Source organism: Bos taurus, chromosome 27 (assembly GCF_002263795.3).
Source record: "Bos taurus isolate L1 Dominette 01449 registration number 42190680 breed Hereford chromosome 27, ARS-UCD2.0, whole genome shotgun sequence".
Lineage (NCBI taxonomy): Eukaryota > Metazoa > Chordata > Mammalia > Artiodactyla > Bovidae > Bos > Bos taurus.
Genome location: NC_037354.1, coordinates 33,120,302 through 33,146,238, shown reverse-complemented (window position 1 = coordinate 33,146,238; position 25,937 = coordinate 33,120,302). Strand labels below are relative to the sequence as shown.

At 48.4% G+C, this 25,937-nt stretch overlaps 1 protein-coding gene across 3 annotated transcripts in view; it reads left to right on the top strand.

Moving 5' to 3' along the window:
• Positions 1–25,937, top strand: part of RAB11FIP1 (RAB11 family interacting protein 1) — a 35,035-nt gene that overhangs the window by 5,725 nt on the left and 3,373 nt on the right. For 2 of the 3 annotated variants that reach the window (XM_005226137.5, XM_059882357.1), the window contains exons 2-5: positions 11,940–12,379; positions 13,575–14,364; positions 15,587–17,314; positions 17,893–18,001. In XM_005226137.5, coding sequence (XP_005226194.1) covers positions 11,940–12,379; positions 13,575–14,364; positions 15,587–17,314; positions 17,893–18,001 — 3,067 coding nt within the window. The remainder of the gene's footprint in view (positions 1–11,939; positions 12,380–13,574; positions 14,365–15,586; positions 17,315–17,892; positions 18,002–25,937) is intronic. The other variant, XM_002698733.6, reaches the window with a different exon arrangement.

Genomic DNA, 25,937 nt, shown 5'->3' with positions numbered 1-25,937 from the left:
CGGAGCAAACTCTGGGAGATAGTGAAAGACAGAGGAGTCTGGTGTGCTGCAGTCCACAGGGTCTCAAAGAGTCGGACACAGCTTAGCGACTGAACACAGATGAACACAAAGATGAGTAATCTTGTGCTGCGATGAGTGTGGTGGAGGAAGAGAACAGGGTATCATAAGAGAAAGAGCAAAGATTGCAGATGGCCTCTCTGAGGCAGAGGCCTGGAAGATAAAGAGGAATTTTTCCAGTGAAAAGTAGAGGAAGGGGAGCAGCCTGTGCAAGGCCCTGAGGCAGGAAGACCTGGGAAGCTGGAGAGGTTGCCTAGATTGAGGCTGAAGAGGAAGGCCGGGCTTCCTTCAAGAGCAATGGAAACTGCTGAGTGTTGAAAGCAGAGGGGTGACGTGATCCAGTTTGTGAAAGTCTGGCTGTCTGATGGAGAGCAGATTTGGAGCAGGTTTACCTGGAACCCGACAGGTGGGCTGGGAGGCTCTGGCAGGAGGAGGGTGACAGGCGTGGGCATGGACAGTGGTGGGTGGGTTTCAGAAATATTTCCAAGGTTCATTTGGCCTTACTGGTGGTGGATTGGGTGTGGGTGGGGGAGAGCGAGAGGAAGTGATAAGAATGAACAAATAAAATAAGGAGAACTTGCTGTTGAATGTGAACCAGGAAACGGTGATGGCTTGCTTTCCCCAGCAGTCACTGTGATACAAGAGTGAGGTCAACATGTCTTGGCAAAGACAACATGGGCCATGATGCCTGTGTGTCGAGTCTTCTGTTGGAGCAAATGAGTAGGAAACACCATCGAAACCAGGGCGTGTACCTGTGCGTCCCCAAGTGTTTGCACTTTTAGCACAGGCCGAGTCTTTGTTCTGTAATAGCGTAACTGATGTGACCTCACCGGTTGCGCCAACACGGCAGGTGGAGTCACTGCCACAAGGAACACAGGACCGAGAAAAGGAAAAATGATACACAACACGAGGGGAAGTAAACCCGTCAGTGAAAAACACAACTCTGGAGGCAAGTCAGTCAACCATTCCAACCATGTAAAGGTTTTTCGCATCAGGGGAAGGTGAACGTACAAAAGAGCCTTGTTTGGCTCAACTTCCCTTTGGTTACAAAGACCTCTGTTGTATTTCTACAACCACCATCAGAGGAAGGCTTTTATAAATAGTATCTCTGTCATTTTAATTGTAGTTATTAATTTAAAAATGTTATGATTGCATTAAAAACAATACATGTGCTTATTAAACTGTCATTAGCTCTAACCTGTATTTGCTGACATCATCCTTCCGTCCCCCTGGACAATAATCTTTGGTCTCCTTTTCCCTGCTCTGGTTTTTAATTGCTCTATGTCTGAGGAAGCTGCTTCTCACCCTGTACATTGGGAAGGATGCTGGCCGTGGTTTAGCTCTAGAGGGTTCGGATGTCCTCCGTGAACGGAGGGAGTGATTCGAAGGCATTTAAGGCCTTATTTCATCTCACAGCCAGGCCCTGGGTGGCCTTTGGTTCACAGCCTACTTGGATCTCTAAGCCTCAGAGCCTTTGAATTCCAACAGAATTAACAACCAGAACCTTGATCAGCCTTTGAAGAAAACCGGCATCGGTGTGGAAAGACTCGGTGAGTGGGTTGTGCTTCCCTGAAGGTGTCCTAGGTCGGACCTTGTGCCGCAGCTGGAGACCAGGCCAGCTGACACTCTTTCCCCTTGTCCAGGGCCCACTTCCGTCTCTTCATTTGCTGTGTGACCTAGCCCAGGTGTTCCAACATCTCTGAATGGGCAAGTAAGTGGTTACAGTCCCTGGAGACATAGGGCAGGCGGTCATTTGCCAGTGGGATGTGGAGAACTGTTTAATCTTTGTTAAACACTTCTACCCCACAGACTGGAGCCCCGCCAGGCTCCTCCGTCCATGGGATTCTCCAGGCAAGAATACTGGAGTGGGTTGCCATTCCCTTCTCCAGGGGATCTTCCCGACCCAGGGATTGAACCTGGGTCTCCCGCATTGCAGGCAGAATCTTTACTGTCTGAGCCACCAGGGAAGACTCTGCTTCTTGGTGGGGAAGCAGAGCATCTGACTCATCTGGTTATCAAGGTGAGTCCCAAGGAGGAAAAAAGAAAACCCATATACCGAGAGCATTTCAAAATCCTATTCTAACAACAAACTTCAGTAAGAATGAAGAGTTCCTTTCATGTAAGAGGAAACCCCACAGCCTGATGCTGTGGGAGGCGGCACTCTTGAAGAAACGGCCTGTCCCTCACACAGAACACGGTACTCTGGATCACAAGAGGCCTTTTCAGACCAGGCCTTCTGGAGGCCGTGGTGGTTCTCCCTGGGGTAGCCACGTCTCTTTTCATAAACAAGAAGTTTAAAATTAGTGTTCTAATTTCAAAAATTTGTTGTTGTTGTTCAGTCACTCAGTCATGCCTGACTCGTTGCAACCCCATGGACTGCAGCACCCTGGGCCTCCCTGTCCATCGTCAACTCCCGGACTTTGCTCAGTTGCATGTCCATTCAGTTGGTGATGCCATCCAACCATCTCATCCTCTGTCTCCTTCTCCTCCCGCCTTCAATCTTTCCCAGCATCAGGGTCTTTTCCAATGAGTCAGCTCTTCACATCAGATGGCCAGAGTATTGGAGTTTCACCTTTAGCATCAATCCTTTCAATGAATATTCAGGGTTGATTTCCTTTAGGATTGACAAGTTTGATCTCCTTGCAGTTCAAAGGGACTCTCAAGAGTCTTCTCCAACACCACAGTTTGAAAGCATCAATTCTTTGGCCCTCATCCTTCTTTATGGTCCAACTCTCATGTCCATCCATACATGACTACTGGAAAATCCATAGCTTTAGCTATTCGGACCTTTGTTGGCAAAGTGATATCTCTGCTTTGTAATATGCTGTCTGGGTTTCTCATAACTTTTCTTCCAGGGAGCAAGCATCTTTTAATTTCATGGCTGCAGTCACCATCTGCAGTGATTCTGGAACCCAAGAAAATAAAATCTGTCACTGTTTCCACTTTTTCCCCTTCTGTTTTGCCATGAAGTGATGGAACCAGATGCCATGATCTTAGGTTTTTGAAAGTTGAGTTTTAAGCCATCTTACATTTAGCCGAGTGGATTAGAGAGGAAGGGTGGCCTCGGTGTGAACTTGGGGTCTGGCTTGCCCATCAGCACTGCTGCTCAGCACCGGAGAAGCAGGTCACCTGCCGCTCGGGGGCTCGCTGTTGCCTTTGGCAAAGGAGCCGCTTTTAGGCACTAATGAGATGAGAAATTCCTTTCCTGCAGAGAGAGGCGTGTAGATAATCTGTTAGAGAGAAATCAAGGGCTTTCATCTCCAGGGTGTCCCTGAGGGACACATTTAGGAATGTGCCCATGGGGAGAAAAAGGGCAGCTGGAATTAAGTGTCTTTTCCTGAACACTGCCCTCCCTAGTGGAGCCAAAGGAAAACGTTTTATAAGAAATGCCAGAAAAACTTTATAGAGGTGCGACGGCTGCACGCTTCATTTTTAAACTTCTTGTTTATTAAAAGAGATGTGGCTAGCCCAGGGAGAGCCACCACAGCCTCCAGAAGGCCTGGTCTGAAAAGGCCTCTTGTGATCTGGAGTACCATGTCCTGTGTGAGGGACAGGCGGGCCCCAGGGCTGTTTCTTCAAGGGTACCGCCTCCCACAGCACTGGGCTGTGGGGTCTCTTCTTATACCAAAGGAGCTCTTCATTCTTACTAAAGTTTGTTGTTAGAACAGGATTTTGAAATGCTCTCAGTATGTGGTTTTTTTTTTCCCTCTTCCTTGGGACTCACCTTGATAACCAGATGAGTCAGATGCTCTGCTTCCCCACCAAGAAGCAGTCTTCCCTGGTGGCTCAGACGGTAAAGATTCTGCCTGCAATGTGGGAGACCCAGGTTTAATCCCTGGGTTGGGAAGATCCCCTGGAGAAGGGAATGGCAACCCACTCCAGTATTCTTGCCTGGAGAATCCCGTGGACGGAGGGGCCTGGCAAGGCCCCAGTCCGTGGGGTCACAAAGAGTCGTTGGACACAACTGAGTGACTAACACACACCCCCCACCAGGGGTTCCCGAAGAAAGAAGTGTGAGTCTGTCTGGGGGGCTGAGAGAGGACCGAAAGCGCTGTGATGTCTACCGGGCTGGTTTGTTTCCTTTGTCCTGGCCAGGAGGTGGTGAACCAGACCATCTCATTTCCTTTCTCCATCCTTAAGGTCTCTGTGCCTGAGTGACAAAGGACCCCACGGAGACCCTTCTTTGGCAGATCACATAAAATACATTACCTTGAGGCAAAAGGCAAGATACCGGATCTGGTGTTAGAATATTAATTTTTGTGGCTTTTTGAGATATGGTCAAATAAAACATTGGTAACTAGATGATAGGAAGAGTGGCAGACTTCCATGTTTATAAATGTGTTAATATTTCTAATTCTTAGCAAATCTTAAAATACTGATGCTTGGTTATTTCCTGTAGTCTTTACCTACACGGAGTTGAGTATTGCTTTCAACTTAGAAAATATGCCTTGATCCTTACACTTCAGCCAGTTATGTCATCTTGGCATGTGCCTGAAATCATTTGGGGACCCTCTGTTTCTTGTCTCTCCCACCTCTGTAGAAGTTCTGAAGAGTTCTGAGGGTCATTACATCTCATGATAAATTACAGAATTACATACTGATCACTTCACTTCACGAAGGACAGGGAAGCCTGGCATGCTGCAGAGTCCATGGGCTTGCAAAGAGTAGAACCCGACTGAGCGACTGAACAACAACATGATATTTCAAAATACGTATCTGCTTTTTAATTTGGGAAATTGTATCATACAAACTAATTTTATAATTGAGTTTTTTCCCCACTCCCTTCAAATGCAAATCATTGTTATTTGTGTTTGATGGTGTCAGTTTGGATCCCTAGGAATACCGTCAGTCTGAACTGTTGGTATCTTACATTCCCTTCTGAGAACGACATGCATGGCTGAAGAATGGTATAAATGCACTCACCGAATACCATGCAGCCATTAAAAGTAGTGGATGTGGGGACTGTACGACAGCTATATTTAACACACTACAAAGAGAATTGCGTGTGTTCTCTGGTTATTACCAAGTCATGATCATAGCTAACACCAAGTGTTTATTAAGTGCCAGGCACTGTTCTAAGCTCTTTACATATATTAAGCCATTTAAGCTCAGGTGGTAAAGAATCCACCTGCAATGTGGGAGACCTGGGTTCGATCCCTGGGTTGGGAAGATCCCCTGGAGGAGGGCATGGCAACCCACTCCAGTATTATTCCCTGGAGAATCCCCATGGCCCGAGGAGCCTGGTGGGCTACAGTCCCTGGGGTTGCAAGCAACTTCTGAGTGGTTCTGAGCGACTAAGCACGCACAATCTTTGTAACATCCTTTGTAAGCACCTTATCATAGGTGCTTTTAACCTTGTTTCAGAGGAGGAGCCAGAGAAGTCAAGTAACTTGTCTGAAGTCTCTCAGTTAAAACATGCAGGAAAAATACTTCAAGAAAATACATCAAAAGGGAATGGTTGAATTAGCATTAGAGAGAGTCAGTTAAAACTTTTTTCCTATAACCTGCTTTAATTACTTTCTAAGGGACTTTCTATAGAGCAAATAGTATGGGAAGATCAAAAGCATTTTCAACCTGCTTTTTATACGATCTTTCCTTTCCCGTATCATTTTCTAACTTTTTAGGATTGAATTTGATGGCTACAGACAGCCTTTCAGTGGTGCAGAATGGCTGTTTCAGGGATTAGGGTCAAAAAGGAACCATTTGCAATCTTCATAATTTACCACCAAGTAGCTGGTGATGGGCAGATGGGAAAGTCCACCTGGGGAGGGGAGTGGGGCGGCAAGAATGGCTGATCGGTGACTCTGTATTCAGAGTTAGGTAACGAGGACCAGTTGCCTTGGTCAGTAACAAAACCTGTTAAACCACTTAGCTTCTGCCGGGTATACCCCACAAGCGTTTTGTAGGTCTTAAACGTCTTTGTCCCTGTTTGCTATGCATTGCCTCAATACTGCCAAGAGAAGAATCTAGACACTTCACCCACGTGGAGTCACTCCTTCTCACAACCCCTTTTAGATAGCCTCCTCTGCTGACCCTGTGAGATTCTCAGCCTTATTTTTCTTCCCCGGGGAAGACAGTGAAGGAACTGATTTTTAAAATTTTTCCATCAAGTGCGTCCTCATCTCAAACACATGAAACTCAGGTGCTGTTCTGTCCTTCCTGCTTCTCCCCTCACCGGAGGCCATGATCCCCTGTGTCTTGAAGTTCAGTTCCCATGGGGATAACTCACGCTACAAGTCAGGGTGGAGACTTTGCACCGGAAGGGAACTAGGCAGTCCGTCCTTGACCCTGGAGCCCATGTAGACAGCATCCCTTGAAATGAACACTAACACATTAAAACAAGGAGCTAGTGGTCGTCCTTACCTTTGTGTTTCCTGGAGCTTCGTGTGTCTGATGGGAGGGTAGAGCCTTAATTCATTTTTCTGGGTCCTCAAGTAGGTGGTTCTTATAGCCCCATGGGATTTCACTTAGCTGAGAAACTTTTTTGTGTATAAGTAAGTGTAAGTGTTAGTCGCCCAGCCATGCCCGACTCTTTGCGACTCCATGGACTGCAGCCCACCAGGCTCTTCTGTCCATGAGATTTTCCAGGCAAGGATACTGGAGTGGATTGCCATTTCCTTCTCTTTGTGTATGACAGTCCGTCCTTGTGGGATTCCCTGGTAGTTCAAAGGGTCAAGAGTCTGCCGGCAATGCAGGAGACCCGGGTTCAAACCCTGGGCCAGGAAGATTCCCTGGAGAAGGAAATGGCACCCCACTCCAGTATTCTTGCCTGGAAAATCCCATGGACAGAGGAGTCTAGCAGGCTACAGTCCATGGGGTCACAAAGAGTCAGACACAACTGAGTGATTTCACACATGTCCTTATCTGTGATGAAATTGTATACGCTAGCAGGAATTTCTTTTCGTGTTAAATTATTTTCTCACGCTTCATAATCAGAAAGAAAAAACAGCCGTTGATTCAGTGTAACAGACACTCCGTGACCGTCGGGTGAGCCGGTCCCGTCTCCCACTGTCTGGCCTCTTGGTTCTGTGTTTCCAGCGTCCGCTGTGCCAGAGCGGGCATGGACCACATCTTTGTAGCCATTATTTCCCTGTCTCCGCCTTGAATCTCTGAAGCTGTCATTTTTTTTTTTCTTCGTCTACCCTGTGGAATGTTTTAAAGGAAAAAACATGTCTGCTTCAGCTACAGACAGATTATTTTGGAGGCGTACCGGCCTGTCCTTTACACAACCGTAAGCCCGCACGTCGGCTGGGATGCACTGCGAGACCTTTCATTTCCCCAGAGCAGGAACCACACTGCCCACATTCCGATGGAGGGCCCCTGGGATCAGCTTTCCTTGTCCTGAGAAACCTACATGCTGAGGGAAACCAGCCCTGGGAATTGCGCGTGGTTGGGTTGTTTTAGCTGTTTCAAAACTTGAGTGTTTAAAAACCCAGGAGATTTGACAATGTGTATCTGGACTCTAGTCCCCCAGTCAGGCCCCTCGGGAGGCAGACCCTGTGTCCTGCATTCTGTACCCTGTTCATTCTCTTCTTTTACATTCCCTTGTTGCTTTCTTCATAAGACATCTTTTTGAAAGGGTAAAAGCCTTAAATGAACTTTTCTGTATTTTTAGCTGTTTAGCTTTGTCTTATGTTTGACCAAGAAGACCCCAAACCAAAAAATCCCCAAACAGTTGGGCAGCCTGTTTGGATAATAGGCATTTTTTGCTTGAATGTTTATTCCCAAAACCCTCGCCTGACTGAGGGACATGGAGATTAAAGTTTTCATTTTAGACCATTTTGTATGATTGGAATTTTTACCCTATGCCTGTTATTATTTTTTCATTTGTTTGTTTACAGAGGTATACTTTTTCGATTTGTTGTAGGTCATAGCATAGGAGAAAAGGTTTTTCTGCGAAACAAAGATTAAAGTTAGTATAGTTTCCACAAAGTCATAAAGTTGTAAACCACACTCATCAGTTCGTTCAGTTCCATGTAATTGATTCCTATTGATCTGGATGAAGTAAACAGGTTTTTCAGTTGAGTTTTGTCATTTATTGGGCTTCCCAGGTGGTACAGTGATAAAAAATCTGCCTGCCAATGTAGGAGACGAGAATTTGATCCCTAGGTCAGGAAGATCCCCTGGAGTAGGAAATGGCAACCCATTCCAGTATTCTTGCCTGGAAAATTCCAGGGACAGAGGAGCCTGGAGGGCCACAGTCCGTGGTGTTGCAAAGAGTCAGACATGACTGAGCACAGCACAGCAAAATTTTTGTCATTTGTTATTTGGTTTAGTGGTATTATCTAAAGGCTATCAGAAACTTACATTTGTTAAGAAAAGTTCTTTTTACGAGTCTTCTTGAAAATCTTCATTTTGTAAAAGCATCATTGTAAAATAACAGTTGCTGTTATTACTTTACAATATAGTTTATGTACGTGTCCTGTCTCTTGCTGTATATTCAAAGATCCTCTTAACTTTGGAAGAACTAAATTTTAATTATAAGTAAAGATGACTGTTTATAGAGGGGATCCTTTTACTTTTCACTTTTTTGATGGGTTGCAGGATTTTTTTAAGAATAGAGGCTTAAAAATAAACCTTCTGCATTAGAATTATGGCTTTCTGTCTGTACTCTGCCCTTTGTACTGGGAAAACCCAGCCCTAATTTCTGAGATAACTCAAACTTTCTGGGCTGATGTGAAGGGTGGTGCTGGGTCCTACCCAGGCTGACATCACATGCTGTGTGGCCACGCTGGGACCTGATTATTTATGAACTACTTCCGTGACATGCTGGAATTAAGTACACTGGACATCAAACTCACAGAAACACTGAAAAACTGAACCAATGCTTCAGTGTTGAAACCCACAAATATGTCCTGGTTTGAAATTTTTTAGGGTGAGACATTTCTGGATCATGGTTTTCATGAACTATCAAATTATGCTTGTGTCAAAGCTCCCTTGCTTCAGCTGTGTGGATTTAATGATCAGGGTAATGTTGCTGAAACAGTTCCTGTCTTCCCTTCCAGCTTTGATGAATCCAGCACAGATTGAGAGGGGGCTGCCTCCCTGCCTGGGATTCAGCCTGCCTTTCCCATCCTTAAATATCCCAGTGGTTGTTCTTGGCTACCTGGCCTTTGGTTTGGGGTTTGCTGGTGAAAATAAGCGACAGGAACAGTCGGAGTGCATGTTCACACCTCCTGGTGGCGTTGGAAATTTCCAAAACAAATCCCACTCTTGTGCCCAGGGACTGAACCCATGCATCAGGTGGTAATAGGCCCTCGGGGAGGATCCTGGAGTTGGCTGCAGCTTCACTCAGAATAAACAGGCTTTGATGTTGATACTTTGGGGAAGGCAGCCCCATCCGGGGGAAAGGGCAAGTGGTATTCTTTGAAGGTCAGGAGTCTTTGCATCCCCTGGGAGGGTGAGCAGAGAGGCTGTGAAAGAGCTGGGAGGAGGCCCTGGTGGAGAGGTGAGGTCTCCCCTTGTGGTCTGTGTTGTCATTTGAGCCTCCAAGTTCAGCTCTCAGCAACTTCCCCTTTTCAGGTGCCTACCCTTGGTATTTACTAAGGCTAGCCACTCCTCATCACCAAGGCTACCACGTCAGCACATGACTGTCAGGAGAGAAAGATACAAATAATCCTCTCAACATCTAAATGACAGATATGCAAACTGTTCTCCGTGAGGCCCTGGAGGTGTAATGGAAAGATACCAAGCTGGCAGGCGAGGCTGTCTGTAAAGACCATGCATCTCCCTTCTCCTCCAGCTGTGAACTATAGTTTTGAAAATCCTAAATGCTTTCTTCTAAAGATCCAAAACTGCAGCTCCCACCATGTTCTCAGGCCTTGGTTGTATTTTGCCAACCCAGTGTAAGTCTGGACTTTCCGTACAGCCTTGAGACTTAAGGCTGAGGTCAGCGATAGGGGCTTTCCCCCTTCTCGTCTTTTGACTTAGAACATTTAAATTGGAAGCTTAAGCCTCCTTCATAAAGAATGTTAATTCCAGCCCTTTTTTTCCTGTATATCATAAGAGATGGCCCATCCAGGATGAGTTCAGAAAGAGAGTGCTAAGTTGGAATCTTGGTGTAGAGAAAGGAGCTTTAGGGAAACTGCAGAGCTGGTTCAGAGTCCTGGCTGTGCCTTTTAACAATTGCAAGACCTTGTACAAGTTACCTAACTTGTGAGCCTCAATTTTCCTTATCTGTAAAGTGGGTATACTGTCTACTTCATGCCATTCTCATGAGACTTAGAGGACATTTCTCAGTATGTTTCTGCTTCCCTCTGCCCCTTTAAGTGCAGAATGAGCTAAGACAGTGGGGGCAGCAATACGCCGGGTGAGTAAGACAAGCTGAAGGTGAAAGAGGAAATTGTGTTTATTTGGGCAAAACCATCATTTCCTTAAAGTCCATAGCCCTCAGCTCTTAAATAGGTCACCGAGAAGAACATGAGAGTGTGGTTCTCAGTGTGTGAACGTGACCCCGGGGGTGGCTGTGGGGAGGCCCTGTATTTGGAGTTGTTTGTTCAGTGGAAGTCGTGCCACTCACCGGGCTCACATTTTTGCAATTCACCCGATGGAACATGCCAAGGAGAGGTTTCCTTTCTCTGCAGTTTGTCTTTCCTGGGCTGATAGGATGTCATTTGCCGTATCGTGAGGTTGTTTGCAAAGGACCAAGTGAAATACTTGAATCATGCTTGAAACATTCCTTTTTCTGATCGTTAAGCTGGAGATGGGCGTCTCCTCTCAGTTTCTTGTTTTTTCCCCTTGTGGTAAAATACATGTAACAGAAGTGACCATTTTAACCGTGTTTCTTGTTCTGTGGCATTACTTACTTTTACACTGTTGTGCAACTGTCCCCACCACCCAGGTCCCAAACTTTTTATCCTCCAGCTGATGCTCTGTACCCGTTAAACGCTAACTCCTCATTCACCCCCACCCCCAGCGCCTGGCACCCACCATTCTCTTTCCTGTCTCTGAATTTGACTCGTCTAGGGGCCTTAAGCTACCCTGGTGTCTCAGACGGTAAAGAATCTGCTTGTAATGCAGGAGACCCGGGTTCGATCCCTGGGTTGGGAAGATCCCCTGGAGAAGGGAATGGCAACCCACTCCAGTATTCTTGCCTGGAGAATCCCATGGACAGAGGAGCCTGACAGGGTGTAGACCACGGAATCGCAAAGAGTCAGACACAACGGAGCGAGGAACACTTTCATGCAGGGAAAGCCTCACATCCCTGGAATCATACAGTATTTGTCACTTTGTTTCTGGCTTATTTCACTCTTTTTTTTTTTTTTTAATAGATATTTTTTACTCTGTTTTGCAGTTTCCATTACTCCCTGGAAGGGACTGTTCTACAAACCCTTGCTTTTCTCTGAGATACTCTTGTAAATTTGCACTTTATCTTTGTAGCTGTTTTACCCCTTTGAAGGAAAAAACCAGTCAGAGCCAGTCATAGGAAATGATTTGATGGAATGTGTATATTATTCTTAAAAATAACTCTCTACTGAATCAGGATTTTAGGTGACTATACACTAAGTACCGCTGGAGAAGGAAATGGCAGCCCTCTCCAGTATTCTTGCCTGGAGAATTCCGTGGACAAAGGAGCCTGGCAGGCTACAGTCTGTGGGGTTGTAAAGAGTCGGACGTGACTGAGTGACTATGACTTGTACACTAAGCACAGAATCAGATCCTGTACTGCCTAGTGGGTGTCTTCCCAGAAATAAAACTATGAGTTCTGCCCTCCCATCCCCTCCCCTCCCCTCCCCTCTCCCCACGTTCCCCAAAGAAGGGAGCATAGGATGTGTTTCTATATGAGGCTGGCAGTAGCAGAGAGGAGGCGCCAGATAAAGGACTGTGAGCATTGTTTTAGGCTCTTAAATTCAAAGTTAACCTCTCAGCCTTTCTCCTCCTAGGTGGTACACCTTGAAATCCAAACCCGGGAAGAAGGATAAAGAGCGAGGAGAAATTGAGGTTGACATCCAGTTTATGAGAAACAACATGACTGCGAGCATGTTTGACCTTTCCATGAAAGACAAGTCTCGGAACCCGTTTGGGAAACTGAAGGACAAGATCAAGGGCAAGAATAAGGACAGCGCGTCCGATACGGTGTCAGCCATCGTCCCCCACGTGACGCCCTCGGCTGACAGCGATGACGAAGCTCCTTCCAAAGACAAGAAGAAGAAGTCAAAGATCAAGACCTTGTTTTCCAAGTCCAACCTGCAGAGAACGCCGCTTTCCCAGTCCATGTCCGTCCTGCCAACCTCAAAGTCAGACAAAGTGATGCTTCGTCCTGGAGACTTCGAGTCCCGGTGGGAGGATGATGACGAGGACGAGTCCTCCTCTGCCTCGGATGGTGAGTCTCCTCCTCCTTCTCACTTGGCTTCTCCCCCTCCTTTGCTTTGGGAGAGAAGAAACGAACAAATCTTGGTGGTGGGGGTGGGGATGGTGTAGATGGTGGTGGTTACAGTAATGGTGATGGGGATGGTGTTGGGGGATGGTGTTGATGGCAGTGGTTACTGTAGTGGTGATGATGGTGGGGATGGTGTAGATGGTGGTGGTTATAGTAGTAGTGATGATGATGATGGTGGTGGTGCTTTTACTGATGGTGCTGGAAATGCTGGTGCCAGTGGTCATCGTAATGGTGATGACGGTGGGTACTTAAGAGTACTAACTAAGGTTAGGAAGTCTTCTCTATTTCTAAGTCCTCTAGTTTCTGCTGCTGCTGCTGCTAAGTCACTTCAGTCGTGTCCAACTCTGTGCTACCCCATAGTCAGCAGCCCACCAGGCTCCCCTGTCCCTGGGATTCTCCAGGCAAGAACACTGGAGTGGGTTGCCATTTCCTTCTCCAGTGGATGAAAGTGAAAAGCGAAAGTGAATTCACTCAGTCGTGTCCGACTCTTAGCGACCCCATGGACTGCAGCCTACCAGCCTCCTTCATCTATGGGATTCTCCAGGCAAGAGTACTGGAGTGGGTTGCCATTGCCTTCTCCCCTCTAGTTTCTAGGAATGTGTAAATTCCTTTCTCATAATGTCTGGCTCTAAAACTGATGAGCATTCGTACAAGCTTTTGGGGCTAGCATGCAAGGTTTTTGTTTGCTTTTTTGTTTTTAGATTAAGGATAAAACCATAGAACCTTACAATAATTCTGATAGTTCATTAATTCATCAGGTATTATATTGAGTTCCCTTGAAATACGTTCCTAATGAAAGCTGAGGAATCCAATTCCCTTAACTCTGAATTAACTGGGTATTTTGAAATTCAGTGACCAGTTCCCTACCACTGGCCAGATTCTGCAACCCAGCCAAGAGCACTGCCCTTCTCCCTGGTCCTTGCAGAGTTTCTTGACCTCGACACCATTGACATTTGGGGTGGGTAGCTCTTTGTTACGGGAGCCTTCCTGTATTCTGTGGCATCTCTAGCAACATCCTGGCCTCCGCCTGCTGGATGCCAGTAAACACCCCGCTCAGCTGTGACAACCAAAATAAGGACTCAGATGCTGCTTTCTCTTAATTTCTAACCCCCTTGGTTCTTGGGTCTTCTCCCTGCAGTCTTGTCTCACAAGAGGACAGCAAGCGCAGATCCTAAGCAGCTGAACCAGGTCAACTTCAGTCTCCCCAAGAAGGAAGGCCTCTCCTTCCTGGGCGGCCTCCGGTCTAAGAACGATGCCCTCTCCCGCTCGAACGTCTGTATCAATGGGAACCACGTCTACGTGGAGCCGCCCGAGGCCAAGACCGAGACCAAGGACGTCTCCCCGTCCCCCTCCCCATCCCCCCAAGACCTCAGGAAGAAGCGGTGGTTCTCATCTACGGAAAACCTGGCATCTCGGCCTTGGAGGGAGCCTGGGGAAGCAGGCGCGGTGCCTCCCGAGTCTTCCACAAAGGACGCCCTCAAGTCTATGTCCCTGCCGTCCTACCAGCCGCAGGTCAGCAGGGACCTTCGGGAGAACGCGGCCCCGGCGACCTTGGAGGCTGCAAAGGAAACCAAAGAGAGCAAGAAACAGGAGAACAAGAAGCCAGCTCTGCCCTTCCTAGTTCCGGGAAAGAAGGACACGGCCAAGGGCAGCGAGGGTGAAAGCCCTCCTGCTGCCGCCTCAGGGAAGGAGAGGGAGGGAGCGCCCACCGCGCTCAGGGCCGGGGAGCACCAGCCGGGGCCTGCCGACGACCTTGTGAAGAAATCGGACAAAGAGGCTGCGCCTGTTGCCGCTGGACCGGGCCGAGCACTGAACCCCTTTGAAGACGAGCAGCTCCCAGAACCAGAAGCTGACCCAGAGCCCAAGGCTGCGCCTGTCCCACCTGTTTTCTCGCCCAGGGCTCCCCAGACCAGAGCCGTGAAACCCCGGTGAGTCTCGGCCCTCCCTGCGGGGACCCTGGCAGTCAGGCCTACTGTAGAGCGGGCCTTGCTTGTTGGTCTGTGGTGGTCCCTGTAGCAGCCGGGGGTTTACTAGTCTAAGTCGCTTTTAGCCAGCCCCTCCGTGTCCCAGCCCAGGGCCTCTGCCAGCAGGCGTGGTCTGTCCCTTGTCCGGCATATCCCCAGTAAGTATCTTTGCCCCAGATATCTTAGCCACAAATGTTTCCCCTGCAAATATTTTTTGCTTCTGGCAAAAGTAGGCAGGACTGGTCTGTCCATCTCAGTGAGATAAGCAGAGCATAGTGGAGCGCCCAGGTTTTGTAGCAGATTCTGAGTGTCAGGGTCTGGGAAAAACAACAGGTTTGCATGGTGGTGGTACGTGCAGAACTGGGGATCAGTCTGTTCTTCCTGCGTATTTCGTTGGAGGCAGATGTATTCTCTCCTTGCACTTTGGTGTGGGTTTGCTGACACAAGAGCCCCTTGGTCCCCTGTTGAGTGTGCCTGGGCGGTCCTCTGTGTGTTCACTCTGCACCTTGTTGCAAGAGACTCGGGGGTTCTGCTTTTTGGCATGACTCATATTCACCGTCATGGTATTCCTACTGGCTGGGGTGGGAGAGACTTTTTTTTGAGATTCTGCCTATTTTGATTTCACAGACACAGACACACACAGACAGAGACACACACACACACAGAGTTCCCCTTCAAAATCTGCCTCTTGCCCTGTGGTGTGCCTCGAATGGCTCTGAGTTTTTTCAGATGGTTTTTTTATCACCAGAAGAGACTGCAGGCTGTTGCTTTCCCGGGACCTTTCTGTTTCTATTGCAACAGACCTTTCTGTAGCAGATGTGCTTGATGATAAAAGCATGCCTTTTATGGGTTAAGTATTGGTGTTCCTTCTTTAACTTCTGAAGGTACTGCCCCAATATATAGTTAAAAAAATATATTGGTGTTGCTTCTTTAACTTCTGAAGGTACTGCCCCAATATATATTAAAAAAATATATTGGTGTTCCTTCTTTAACTTCTGAAGGTACTGCCCCAATATATATTAAAAAAAATATATTGGTGTAAATTCTGAAGGTACTGCCCCAATATATATTTAAAAAAAAAAAAAAAAGAGTTCTCATCTTTGGAAAGACTATAGTTTTACATATCTCTTGCCTCTCATGTTGCATCTGCAACTGACCTGCAGGTTTTATTTTGTCCTTTTTGCAGGCCGGAAGTGTCTCCAGAGGCTCGGCCCGCACCCAGGCCCCCTCCTTCCACTAACTCCCCCCTCTTTCTTTCCACTCTCGCTTCCGGCTCTGGGCAGGTACCTGTCTCTTCTAAAACGGGGCATGACTCAGAGACACCATCCTCTGAGTCCCCTTCAGGCTCCTCCTCTATCTCCTCTCCCATAGCGGCCCCCATCTCCACATCCACCCCAATTAAGAACTGGCCCTCTGCAGACCCGGGCCAAGCCAGCTCCGAAGAACCGCCTTCGCTCCTGGAACTAGAGTTGGAAAAGGAGACTCAGACCCGAGTTCCAAATATTGATCTCCACGCTGTGGGCTTGCTTTCCAAGCAGACACCCGTTCCGCTGACTGGAGGGAGGGAAGACTATTCACCAGAGAAGACCAGTACTAACGACCTGGCACAGTCTCTCCGGACACAGCCTGAAGAGGGACAAGAAGGAGGGCTTCTGGGGTCTCCCTGGCAGGAACAACAAAGTGATATCGCTTCATCGGACGAGGCCCGAGAAGTAGCATCTGCCCTTGCGCCCGGGAGAGGCAGGAGGGGCAGCCCCGCTGGAAAGCCCCCAAGCAGGGAGGACCCAGACTCTGCGAAGGATGCAGGTGGGGGTGGCAGGCTGAGTCCTGCAGTTAAAGAAATGGCGCCCCGCCTCCACACGGGGGAGTCGGCCCCCACACCTGACTCCGCGATGACGCAGGGACATGAAGAGATGGATCCGGATGCCCGTGGTGGCGGAAAGGATACCAAGAAGCAGGCGCTGTTTTCCAAGAAGCTCTCCACAGAAGAGGCTGGGGAGGAGAACCCCAGGCTGGTTCATGGGGACAGAGGGGTCCCACAGGAGCCAACGCCACCAGGGGCCACTCCCAGAAACGCGATGGACATGGGAGACTCCCAGGAGGGGGCGGCCGTGACCGGACCGCGGCTCCCGGCCCTGGCGACTCACACTCCCTGCCCCTCCTCCAAGGGGAGCTTCTCAGGGGGTCCCCAGCCGACGATCGGCTCAGGGAGGGCTGGTCCCCTCTTCAGGAGTCAGGGAGACAACACCCGGATGGCATGGAACCAGAGCAAAGCCAGTGACCATGAAGGTCTGCTGTCCGACCCCCTGCGGGGCCTCCAGGCCCCCTGCGAGGCCAAGCCCCCAGGCGTGGCCCATCTGGACCTGACCCTGCCCTCCATCCCGGAGGTTGAGTCGGAGGACGAGAGAGGCGATCAGCCTGAAGGTGGCGGAGGGGCGGCCCTGGTGGCAGGCTGGGGAGGAGGGGCTCTGTCCTCCAGCACGGGGCCTGTCCAGCTTGAGGGGGAGAGGACGCCCAGTGAGGAGGCTGGCGGGTCAGCAGCAGGAAGCCTGCATGACCCCACGCCGGGAGCAACCGCCCCGGCTTCTGTAGAACAGACCCCAGGACCCGGCAGCAATGGCGGGAAGGCAGGACCAGCCGGAGATGGGAGCCCGCCTCGGCCTCCAGCCGCTGCCCTGGGGTCCCCTGTGTCCAGCTCCCCCACCCCTCCCCCGCTTCCTGCCACACACTCCTTTACCCGCTCTGCACACTCTGACACCCCCCACACCAATACAGCAGAATCTCAAAAAAAAGCAACAGCCGAGGGCTCCGCGGGTAACGTGGAAAATCCCGGCAAGAGGAAGCCGCTTCTTCAGGCCCGGGTCTCCCCCTCAGAGACACAGCCGAGCACTGGAAGCAGGCCGGCCAAGCACAGGTGAGAGCCGGTGTGGACCGGGGGGAACTGTCCTCGGGAGTGTAAGCCAGCCCCCCTGCCCCGACTCCCCACCCCTGCTTGTGTCTCCAGGCGTGAGGGCCTGCTCATGCACAGCTGTCCTGGCAGTGCGTGTCCCCCTGGTGTTGACAGCAGAGCGTCTTTGGCCAGGCCGTCCCCTGGGCTGGGAGCCCCCCAGAGACGACTTGTGTCTTGGAGCAAGAACGTCGCAGCAGCGGCCATCCTGAGACAGAGTGGGGATTGTCCTGCCCTGTCTGATACGGAGCTCTCCTTGCAGAGAAGCATCAGGAACCGAGTTTTCTTTCCTGGTCTCAGAGGCCAGCTGAGACTTGAGTGGGAAAAACCAGCCGGGTGGACAGCTTACTCTATGAAAACCCCACCCGGTGGGAAGCTGGCTTGTCTGTTGGAGCTCTGCAGGGCTCCAGGGCTCTGCGCGTGTCTCCAGGCTCCCCTGCTGCCTGCCTCGCTGGTTGCCACCCACCCCCCCGCCCCCGAGAGAGGTGGTCCCTCGGTGTTGTGGTTCCCGCAGGTCTAAGGGTCCTTTCCCCCTTCTCTTCCAGACTTCATCCCGTGAAGCCGATGAACACGACAGCCCCCAAGGTCTCTAACTCCACCTCGGGAACTACCGCGATCGTGAGTGAGAACTTGATCAACGAAGCCGGGATGAAGGTATGTCTTTTCTGGGAGCAGGCAGGTTAGTCTGAGTCTCCACGGCAGACAGCTCCCGGGGGTGGTGGGGAACCCCAGGATGACTCAACCACACGTCTCTGTCTTTGGACGATCTTTGGAAGCCCCTACATCTCCCATGGCATACTCCATTTTTCCCCTCATAGTCATTTGGCTGTTGTTGGATTTGTGTGTGTGTGTGTGTGTGTGTGTGTGTGTGTGTGTGTGAAGCAACACGATTGGCAACCAGTACTTCTTTTTAATGAGAAGAATATGTCACCTCCCACCCCCCCACCCCGGGTCATGCAAATAGACATTCTCCTTTTCCCCATGCGTCCTTTCGTATCTTTTGGCAAGAAGGTAAAATTCTTGTAGTTGTAACTGTGGCACAGATAGCCTTTTCTTGTAACTTTATTCTGAAGTGATTTCAAACTTGAGAAAAGTTGCAAGCGTAGCACAAAGAACTCCTGTACGCCTTTCACCCCAATCCAGCAGCTTATTGGCATTTCACCAGATTTGCTTTATCACGCTCACCCTCTCCTTCTCCATTCTCTTTGTATGTACATACACTTTTTCCCCCCTGAATTATTTGAGAGTAACTTGCCCACGTCATGCTCCTTTTACCCCTAAATACTTAAGTGTGTAATTCCTAAGAATAAGGGTACTTATCAAAATGAAGAAATTTAACAGGCATATCACACTGTTTTCTCATCCGTTGTCCGTATTTCAACGTCACCAGTTTGTCCCAGTGGTGGCCTTTCTTCTTTGTTTCCCAGTCCAGGGTCACCAAGAGACCCTGATATCTTGTCTCGAGGATCTCCTTTACTCTGGAACGGTTCCTCAGCTTTTTTTGTCTTTGGAGACGTTGACCTTTTTCAAGAGTTTAGAACAGTTGTTTGGTAGAATTTTCCCATTTGGCTTTGCCTGACGTCTACCCGTGGTTTGGTGGAGGCTGGGTCTTCTCGGCAGGTATTAACTACAGGAAAAACACGCCCTTCCCAGTGCGTCGTGTAAAGGGCCCATGGCACCCTGTCCTCTTAGTGGGGTGTTAACTTGGTGACTTAGGTTAGGTGGTGTCCACTGGGTTCTTCAGTGCAGAGTAGCTGTTTTTTCCCCTTCACAGTTAGTAGGAAATATGTGAGGAATTCATTTCAGGCCATGCAACCTCCTGCTCTTTATCAACTTCTGGTTCATAGGCCTCAATGTCCACTGATGAATGTAAGATAGTAGCAGAAGGATGGGTCTCCAGCCCCATTGCCTGTGTGGAAACTCTCTGAAATCGTCTTGTTGGCTTAGTTTTTATCATGCACACTTCTGCACGTTGCTACTTAATTATTCTTTGAAATGGTTATGCTCGTCTGTACTTGCCCACTCCCCAGTTGGGTAATTGGCTATTTAGCTTGTTCTCTGTTTTTCGATATGAATAACACTGTAGTCCGTAGTTTCTTGCATAGGACTTTCCCCTTCTTGTAGTTGATTTCCTTAAGCTGAATTTCCAGGAAGACTATTGCTTGATGAGAGGATCTCTGCCCTGTAAAAAGCTTGAGTGGCTACCACTGAAAAAAGCAGCTCCTCCCCCCAAAACCAAAACCACCCCCCACCTCTCACCCCCATGAGTTCTGCTGGGGAGAGTGTCTCCATCCTGCCCTTTCCGGTTCTAGAACCAGAGGGATTGAGTCCTGCCTTGCTACCAACCTCTTTGTCTTTGGCTCATTGTCACAGGGACGGAGGAGAATGATCTACTGAGTGACAGGGGACTGTTAATGAGAGGAGATGTGTTGTGTTTCAGGCACGTGGAAACACGTTGTGTTTCCTAACCGACCCTGCAGACTACAGTTGGGAGACATAAACTTCATTTCTGTTTTACTGCAGATGTCTAGAAGTTTCACTCAATCATAGATTGTACAGTCCCACGGACTCCAGGATGTCAAATAGTTTTTGTGGGGTTTTTTTTCTGTTTTTGGGGGCAATTCGGGGGCACACCACTTAGCATACAGGATCTAAGTTCCCTGATTAGGGATCGAACCTGTGCCCCTTGCAGTGGAAGCACGGACTCTAAACCACTGGACCACCAGGGAAGTCCCAGTTTTTGTGTTTTTTAAAAACAAAACTTTTGCTCACATCTCCTTCACTCCTGCAGGTATTTTAAAGTGCGGGGTGATGGCTGATGCCTCTGGCTCTGTTGCACCTTTGCCTCTAGCAACTGGGCTGAAGGTTGTCCACTGAAAGCCAGAGATCTGAGTTCTGGGTCAAGAGGCAGAGTGGTGATAAGGAACTGTTGCTGAAAACCACTTAGCATTTTCCAGCCATCTTGCCGTCTCCTCCCTGTAGTCCGTGCTAACAGGGCATCAGCCTGAAAATGATCGGCTGTATCCAGAATTGTGTACCTATGGTCTTTCAGCCCGAGCCTAAAGATGGACTGGCTGTAACTTCCCCAGCCCAGCTTGGCTGGCTTCTTTGGCTGTGTTAGGAGAAGCAGCCCTTGTCTTCCTGGCATGCATGATATTTACCAGGAAATTGGGCAAAAGAACAGGACGAAAGGGACGATAACAAAAACCAGGGTCATTTCACAGCTCCCCACCCCTCTTCCTTTAACAGTGGAATGCAGCTTGGCTCCAAAGAGAAACAAACACCTAGCTTTCGGGAAGTCAGCAAGACCCTTGGTCCCCTGCTCTGTTTACTCGTCCAAGCTCACTTAATCAGGGGCTTATCTCCGGGCCCCGACTGACAGTAACTTGCCTTAAAACCAAGGCAACCGTTACTTATGTTGCTCCTGATCTGTAAGCCCCACTGCTGCCCCTCTGCCTGGCTGTAACAGAGCTGTTGGTCCCAGACCAGACCTGGTAACTCCTCTGAGTAAATATGGAAAGGTTCCTGGAGACTGCCATTGGCCGGCCATAGAATAGGTGCTTTGTACCAAGGCATAAACAGTACTTATGAAAATAACTACTCTTTGGAATGTTGCAAAGTGAGAGAGAGGTTAGGGAAAGAAACTGCATGGCTAAAGTTATGAAAACCTAGCTGAATCGTTACTATAATGGCTTTTTTCTTTTCTTTTTTGGTTATTGTGTTAGGGCCACCATCTTTTATAGATGATTAATAACTGGGAATGTATTATTTATTCAGGTGGCTTTCACACTTCCATTTAAAAATAACACAGCCAACTAGAGCCAAAAAGTCTTCTGTCAAATTATATGGGGAGAGTGGGAGACCAGCGTGAATATACGTCATTCTTGGTAAAACGATGGGGGAAAAGTCCAATGTGAAAGTCCTGGAAGGAAACATGTGCCAATGGAACTATCGTTTCCTGAGTTGATGGGTGTTTTCTTTGCACCTCTTCCTCTCCATGGCCCTTGCTTACTTTCTGTGACTGCTGGATTGCTTTTTAATTTTTTTAGTCGTCACATAAATAGGAATTTCTGATGATTTCAAAGTCCTGCATCATTTCTTCTTCAGATTACAGAATCCAAATGGAAGAGCTGTTTGACATTTTGTAGGAGGTCCTGCTAGTCTTCCCTGGCGGCTTAGATGGAAGAGAGTCTGCCTGCAGTGGAGGAGACCTGGGTTTGATCCTTGGGTCAGGAAGATCCCTTGGAGAAGGGAATGGCAACCCTCTCCAATATTCTTGCCTCGAAAATCCCATGGACAGAAGAGCCTAGTGGGCTATAGTCCATGGGGTCACAAAGAGTCGGACACGACTAAGCGACTAACACTCAGGAGGTATCTTAAGTGTGCATGCCACTTCAGTTCTGTGCCTTGGTCTTAGGGAAGTGTGTAGGGATATGACCAAAGATTTATGTTCACGCCTTTAAATGTGTTCTTATATAATTGTGAAAACTGAAACCAACTTAAATGACCAGCAACAGAGATATGGTTAAAATACAATTAAGTTTAAAACATCCATTTAAAAAGCAATTTTTCTAAAATTTAATGATGGGAAAATGCTCACAAAATACCCAATTTTCAAAAGCCATAAAACTTGATTCTGTATGAGGCTAAAGTTATCACAAAGAACGCCCATTACCAATGAGACCCAAGTGTTAAGTGTTGGAGTTACGGGTGATAATTTTTTCCCTTCTTCTGGATTTGAGATTTTCTATGATAAATAAATATATTTTTTTTCACAGTTCAAAACACGATTCTGTTATTGCGGGCAAAATTAATTTTTTAAAAAATTAATTTTTAATCAAAGGATAATTGCCTCACAGAACTTTGTTGTTTTCTGTCAAACATGAACAGAAAATTAATGTTAATTCATCTTCAGAGTCTGGGGCAGAGGTTACTACTCCATCTTTGAAGCTTGCCCCCATCACCCAGGCAGCCACGGCCTCTGGTTTGTCCAGCTCCTGGAGCACGTCCTGTCCCCCTGGACCCTGACGCCCTGCACCTCAGGTGAAGCCCCGGTTGTGTCAGACCCTGTGGGGACCTGGCGCCTCCTCTCGAGGAGCACTCTCCCTCCAGGTGTCAGCCTCTGCTTCTATCTCCCAGATGCTCCTGCGAACGTCTTCTGTAATCAGTATGTTTTTTTTTTTTTTTTTTAAGAGGAGGTTACTTATTTATTTTCGGCTGCCCTGGGTCTTCGTTGCTGCCCGAGGGCTCTCTCTAGTTGCCGTGAGCAGGGGCTGCTCTTCCCCGTGGCTTCTCACTGCCGCGGCTTCTCTAGTGGGAGCACAGGTCTGGGGCGTGTGGGCTCCGGTGGTCGTGCCTGGCGGGGCCTAGGCCACGGGCTCAGCAGTTGCGGTATGCAGGTTCAGTCGCTCCACGGCATGTGGGATCTTCCCCGACCAGGGGTGGGACCCGTGTCTCTGCATTGCCTTTCTATCCACCGCGCCACCCAGGAAGTCCTGTAATCAATATTGTTGAACAGATAAAATCTTTCTGTGACAGAAGTATAATCTAAAACTCCTTGAGGATATATTCTTGGCTATTGTTTTTACAAAGACTACTTGTTTTCTTGGTAGGATATGTAAACAGACATGCCACTTTGAAAAAAAAATTGTGATAAAATAAACATAAAATTTACCCCCTCAACTGTATTTAAAGTGTCCATTTTCAGCAGTGTTAAGGGCATTCCTATTGTTGCACAACCAATCTCCAGAGTTCTTTCCCAGAAATGCAACTTTTTTGAAAGGGTTGTTTTGAAAGTCACAAATAGGATGATGGAGGTCCAGAGAGGGGGACCCTGTGAGTGTCTGCCTTCAACAAGATAAAAAAAAAAAAAAAAAAAGATTAAAAATGAGACACAGTTTTTGACAAGTATCTCAGGGGCTTCCCTAGTGGCTCAGTGGTAAAGAACCCACCTGCAATGCAGAAGACATAGGTTGATCCCTGGGTCAGAAAGATCCCCTGGAGGAGGAAATGGCAACCCACTCCGGTATTCTTGCCTGGGAAATTCCATGGACAGAAGAGCCTGGCAGGCTACAGTCCATGGGGTCGCAAAAGAGTAAGATGCGACTTAGCAACTAAACACCACCATCTCACCTGTTTCTAGGCCTCCTGCTGCATGTGTGGAAGCGTCAGGAGTTTCTAAGTTAGTAGCCATCATTGTGCTGTAGCCAGGACAAGAGGGACAGAATTTCTCTGGGACTCTGGCTGGCGTGCGGGCAGTTTGCATCACTGAACCGAACAGGGCCTTCTCTCATGCTGTGTCGAGGTTCGCCTGCTCCTGCCGTGACTGCTTCTTGGAGCAGGTAGTTCTAGGCCTTTCTCAGTAAAACTGTTTGACCCGCACGGTGGTGAAACCATGATTACCTCGGAGTTCCGCAGGCAAAACTGTCTTGAGGTTGCCCCACAACCTCGTCTCTTTCAACTTTTGAACCTGAGTCACAGACTTCAGGAAAAGTTAGTTTTTTTTTTTTATTTCCTCCATCTCTCTGGAGACTTGGTACCACGTGTTAGTTTACATAACGCTCATCTTGTGTCTCCTTGTGGTTGGGGCCTGAGCAGTGTGCAGTCAGACTCCAGGCCTCCCAGGTGATGATCGCAATCCCTGGGGCTCCTACTCTGGTCAGGAGTGGGGCGGCCGCTCAGCCCCGGCTGCGGCCACTGGACCCCCAGGGGGTGCCACCAGTGGCTGTGTGGTGGCCCTTGGCTTTGACTCTGCATAGGTTTTGAGAGTGAGATGACTTAGACTGGGGTCTCCCAGGCCGTCCTTCTAATCGCAGGTCTCTTGAGCCTAGTGAAGGCAGTAGCAGTCTGTCTGGGATAAACGTTCACCTATTGTACTGGGAGGAGAGTGTTTCCTAGCGTCGTCTGCCACTAGCGTTTCTTCACGGGTCCCCTCAGCCTGGGGCTCGGGTCCGCTTGGATACCTGGTTGTGCCAGTTCTGGTGTTCACAGACCTCCAGTCGTGACATCTCTAAACCCCAGGCCTAGAGGCTGGTCCAGGGGTCTGCAGCCTGTGACTCAAGTATGATTTTCACACTTTAAATCGGTCGTTCCCCAGCGGTCCAGTGGTTAGGACTCTGCACTTTCACTGCCAAGGGCCCGGGTTCAATCCCTGGTGGGGAAATAAGATCCCACCAACCCCAGTTCAGTTCAGTTCAGTTGCTCAGTCGTGTCCAACTCTTTGCGACGGCATGGACTGCAGCATGCCAGGCCTCCCTGTCCATCACCAACTCCTGGAGTTTACCCAAACTCATGTTCATTGAGTCAGTGATGCCATCCAACTATCTCATCCTCTGTCACCCCCTTCTGCCTTCAATCTTTCCCAGCATTGGGGTCTTTTCCAATGAATCCGTTCTTCATATCAGGTAGCCAAAGTATCAGAGCTTCAGCTTCAGCATCAGTCCTTCCAATGAATTTTCAGGACTGATTTCCTTTAGGATGGACTGGTTGGATCTTGCAGTCCAAGGGACTCTCAAGAATCTTCTCCAACACCACAGTTCAAAGGCATCAATTCTTCTGCGCTCAGCTTTCTTTATAGTCCAACTTTCACATCCATACATGACTACTGGAAAAACCGTAGCTTTGACTAGACGGACTTTGTTGGCAAAATAATGTCTCTGCTTTTTAATATGCTATCTAGGTTGGTCATAACTTTTCTAACAAGGAGCAAGCGTCTTTTAATTTCATGGCTGCAGTCACCATCTGCAGTGATTTTGGAGCCCAAGAAAATAAAGTCTGTCACTGTTTCCATTGTTTCCCCATCTATTTGCCATGAAGTGATGGGACTGGATGCCATGATCTTAATTCTCTGAATGTTGAGTTTTAAGCCAACTTTTTCACTCTCCTCTTTCACTTTCATCAGGAGGCTCTTTAGTTCTTCACTTTCTGCCATAAGAGTGGTGTCATCTGCATATCTGAGGTTATTGATATTTCTCCCAGCAATCTTGATTCCAGCTTCTGCTTCATCCAGCCCAGCATTTCTCATGATGTACTCTGCATATAAGTGAAATATAAATTAAATATACCAACCTCATGGTAGGACCAAAAGGGAAAAAAAAGAAAAAGAAAAAGTAATGAAACAAAAAACCAAAATCAAACCAAAAGACGAACGTGCAGCAAAGGCCATCTGTGGCCTGTGCAGCCTGACATACTGACTCTCTGGCCCTTTACAGAAAGCTTCATTGGTCATAGGTTTCCACGGAAATTGAAAACGAATTCCCAGGAGACTCAGATCACAGACTCAATCACTAAAAGCTGCCTCTTCTGTATTTCTTTTATTTACGTATAAATAGTTATTTGTTCATAAATATCTATTTATTTGGCTATGCCAGGTTTTAGCTGTGCCACACAGGATCTTAGTTGTGGCATGCGAACTCTTAGTTGCAGATGTGGGCTCTAGTTCCTTGGCTGGGGACTGAACCTGGGTCCCCTGCACTGGGAACGTGGAGTCTTAGCTACTGGATCACCAAGGGAGTCCCGGTATTTCTCTGAGATGTTCGACCTCTTGGCTGACTTTGTCAATTTTCTTGTCGTCCCCGCTTCCCGCCCCCCA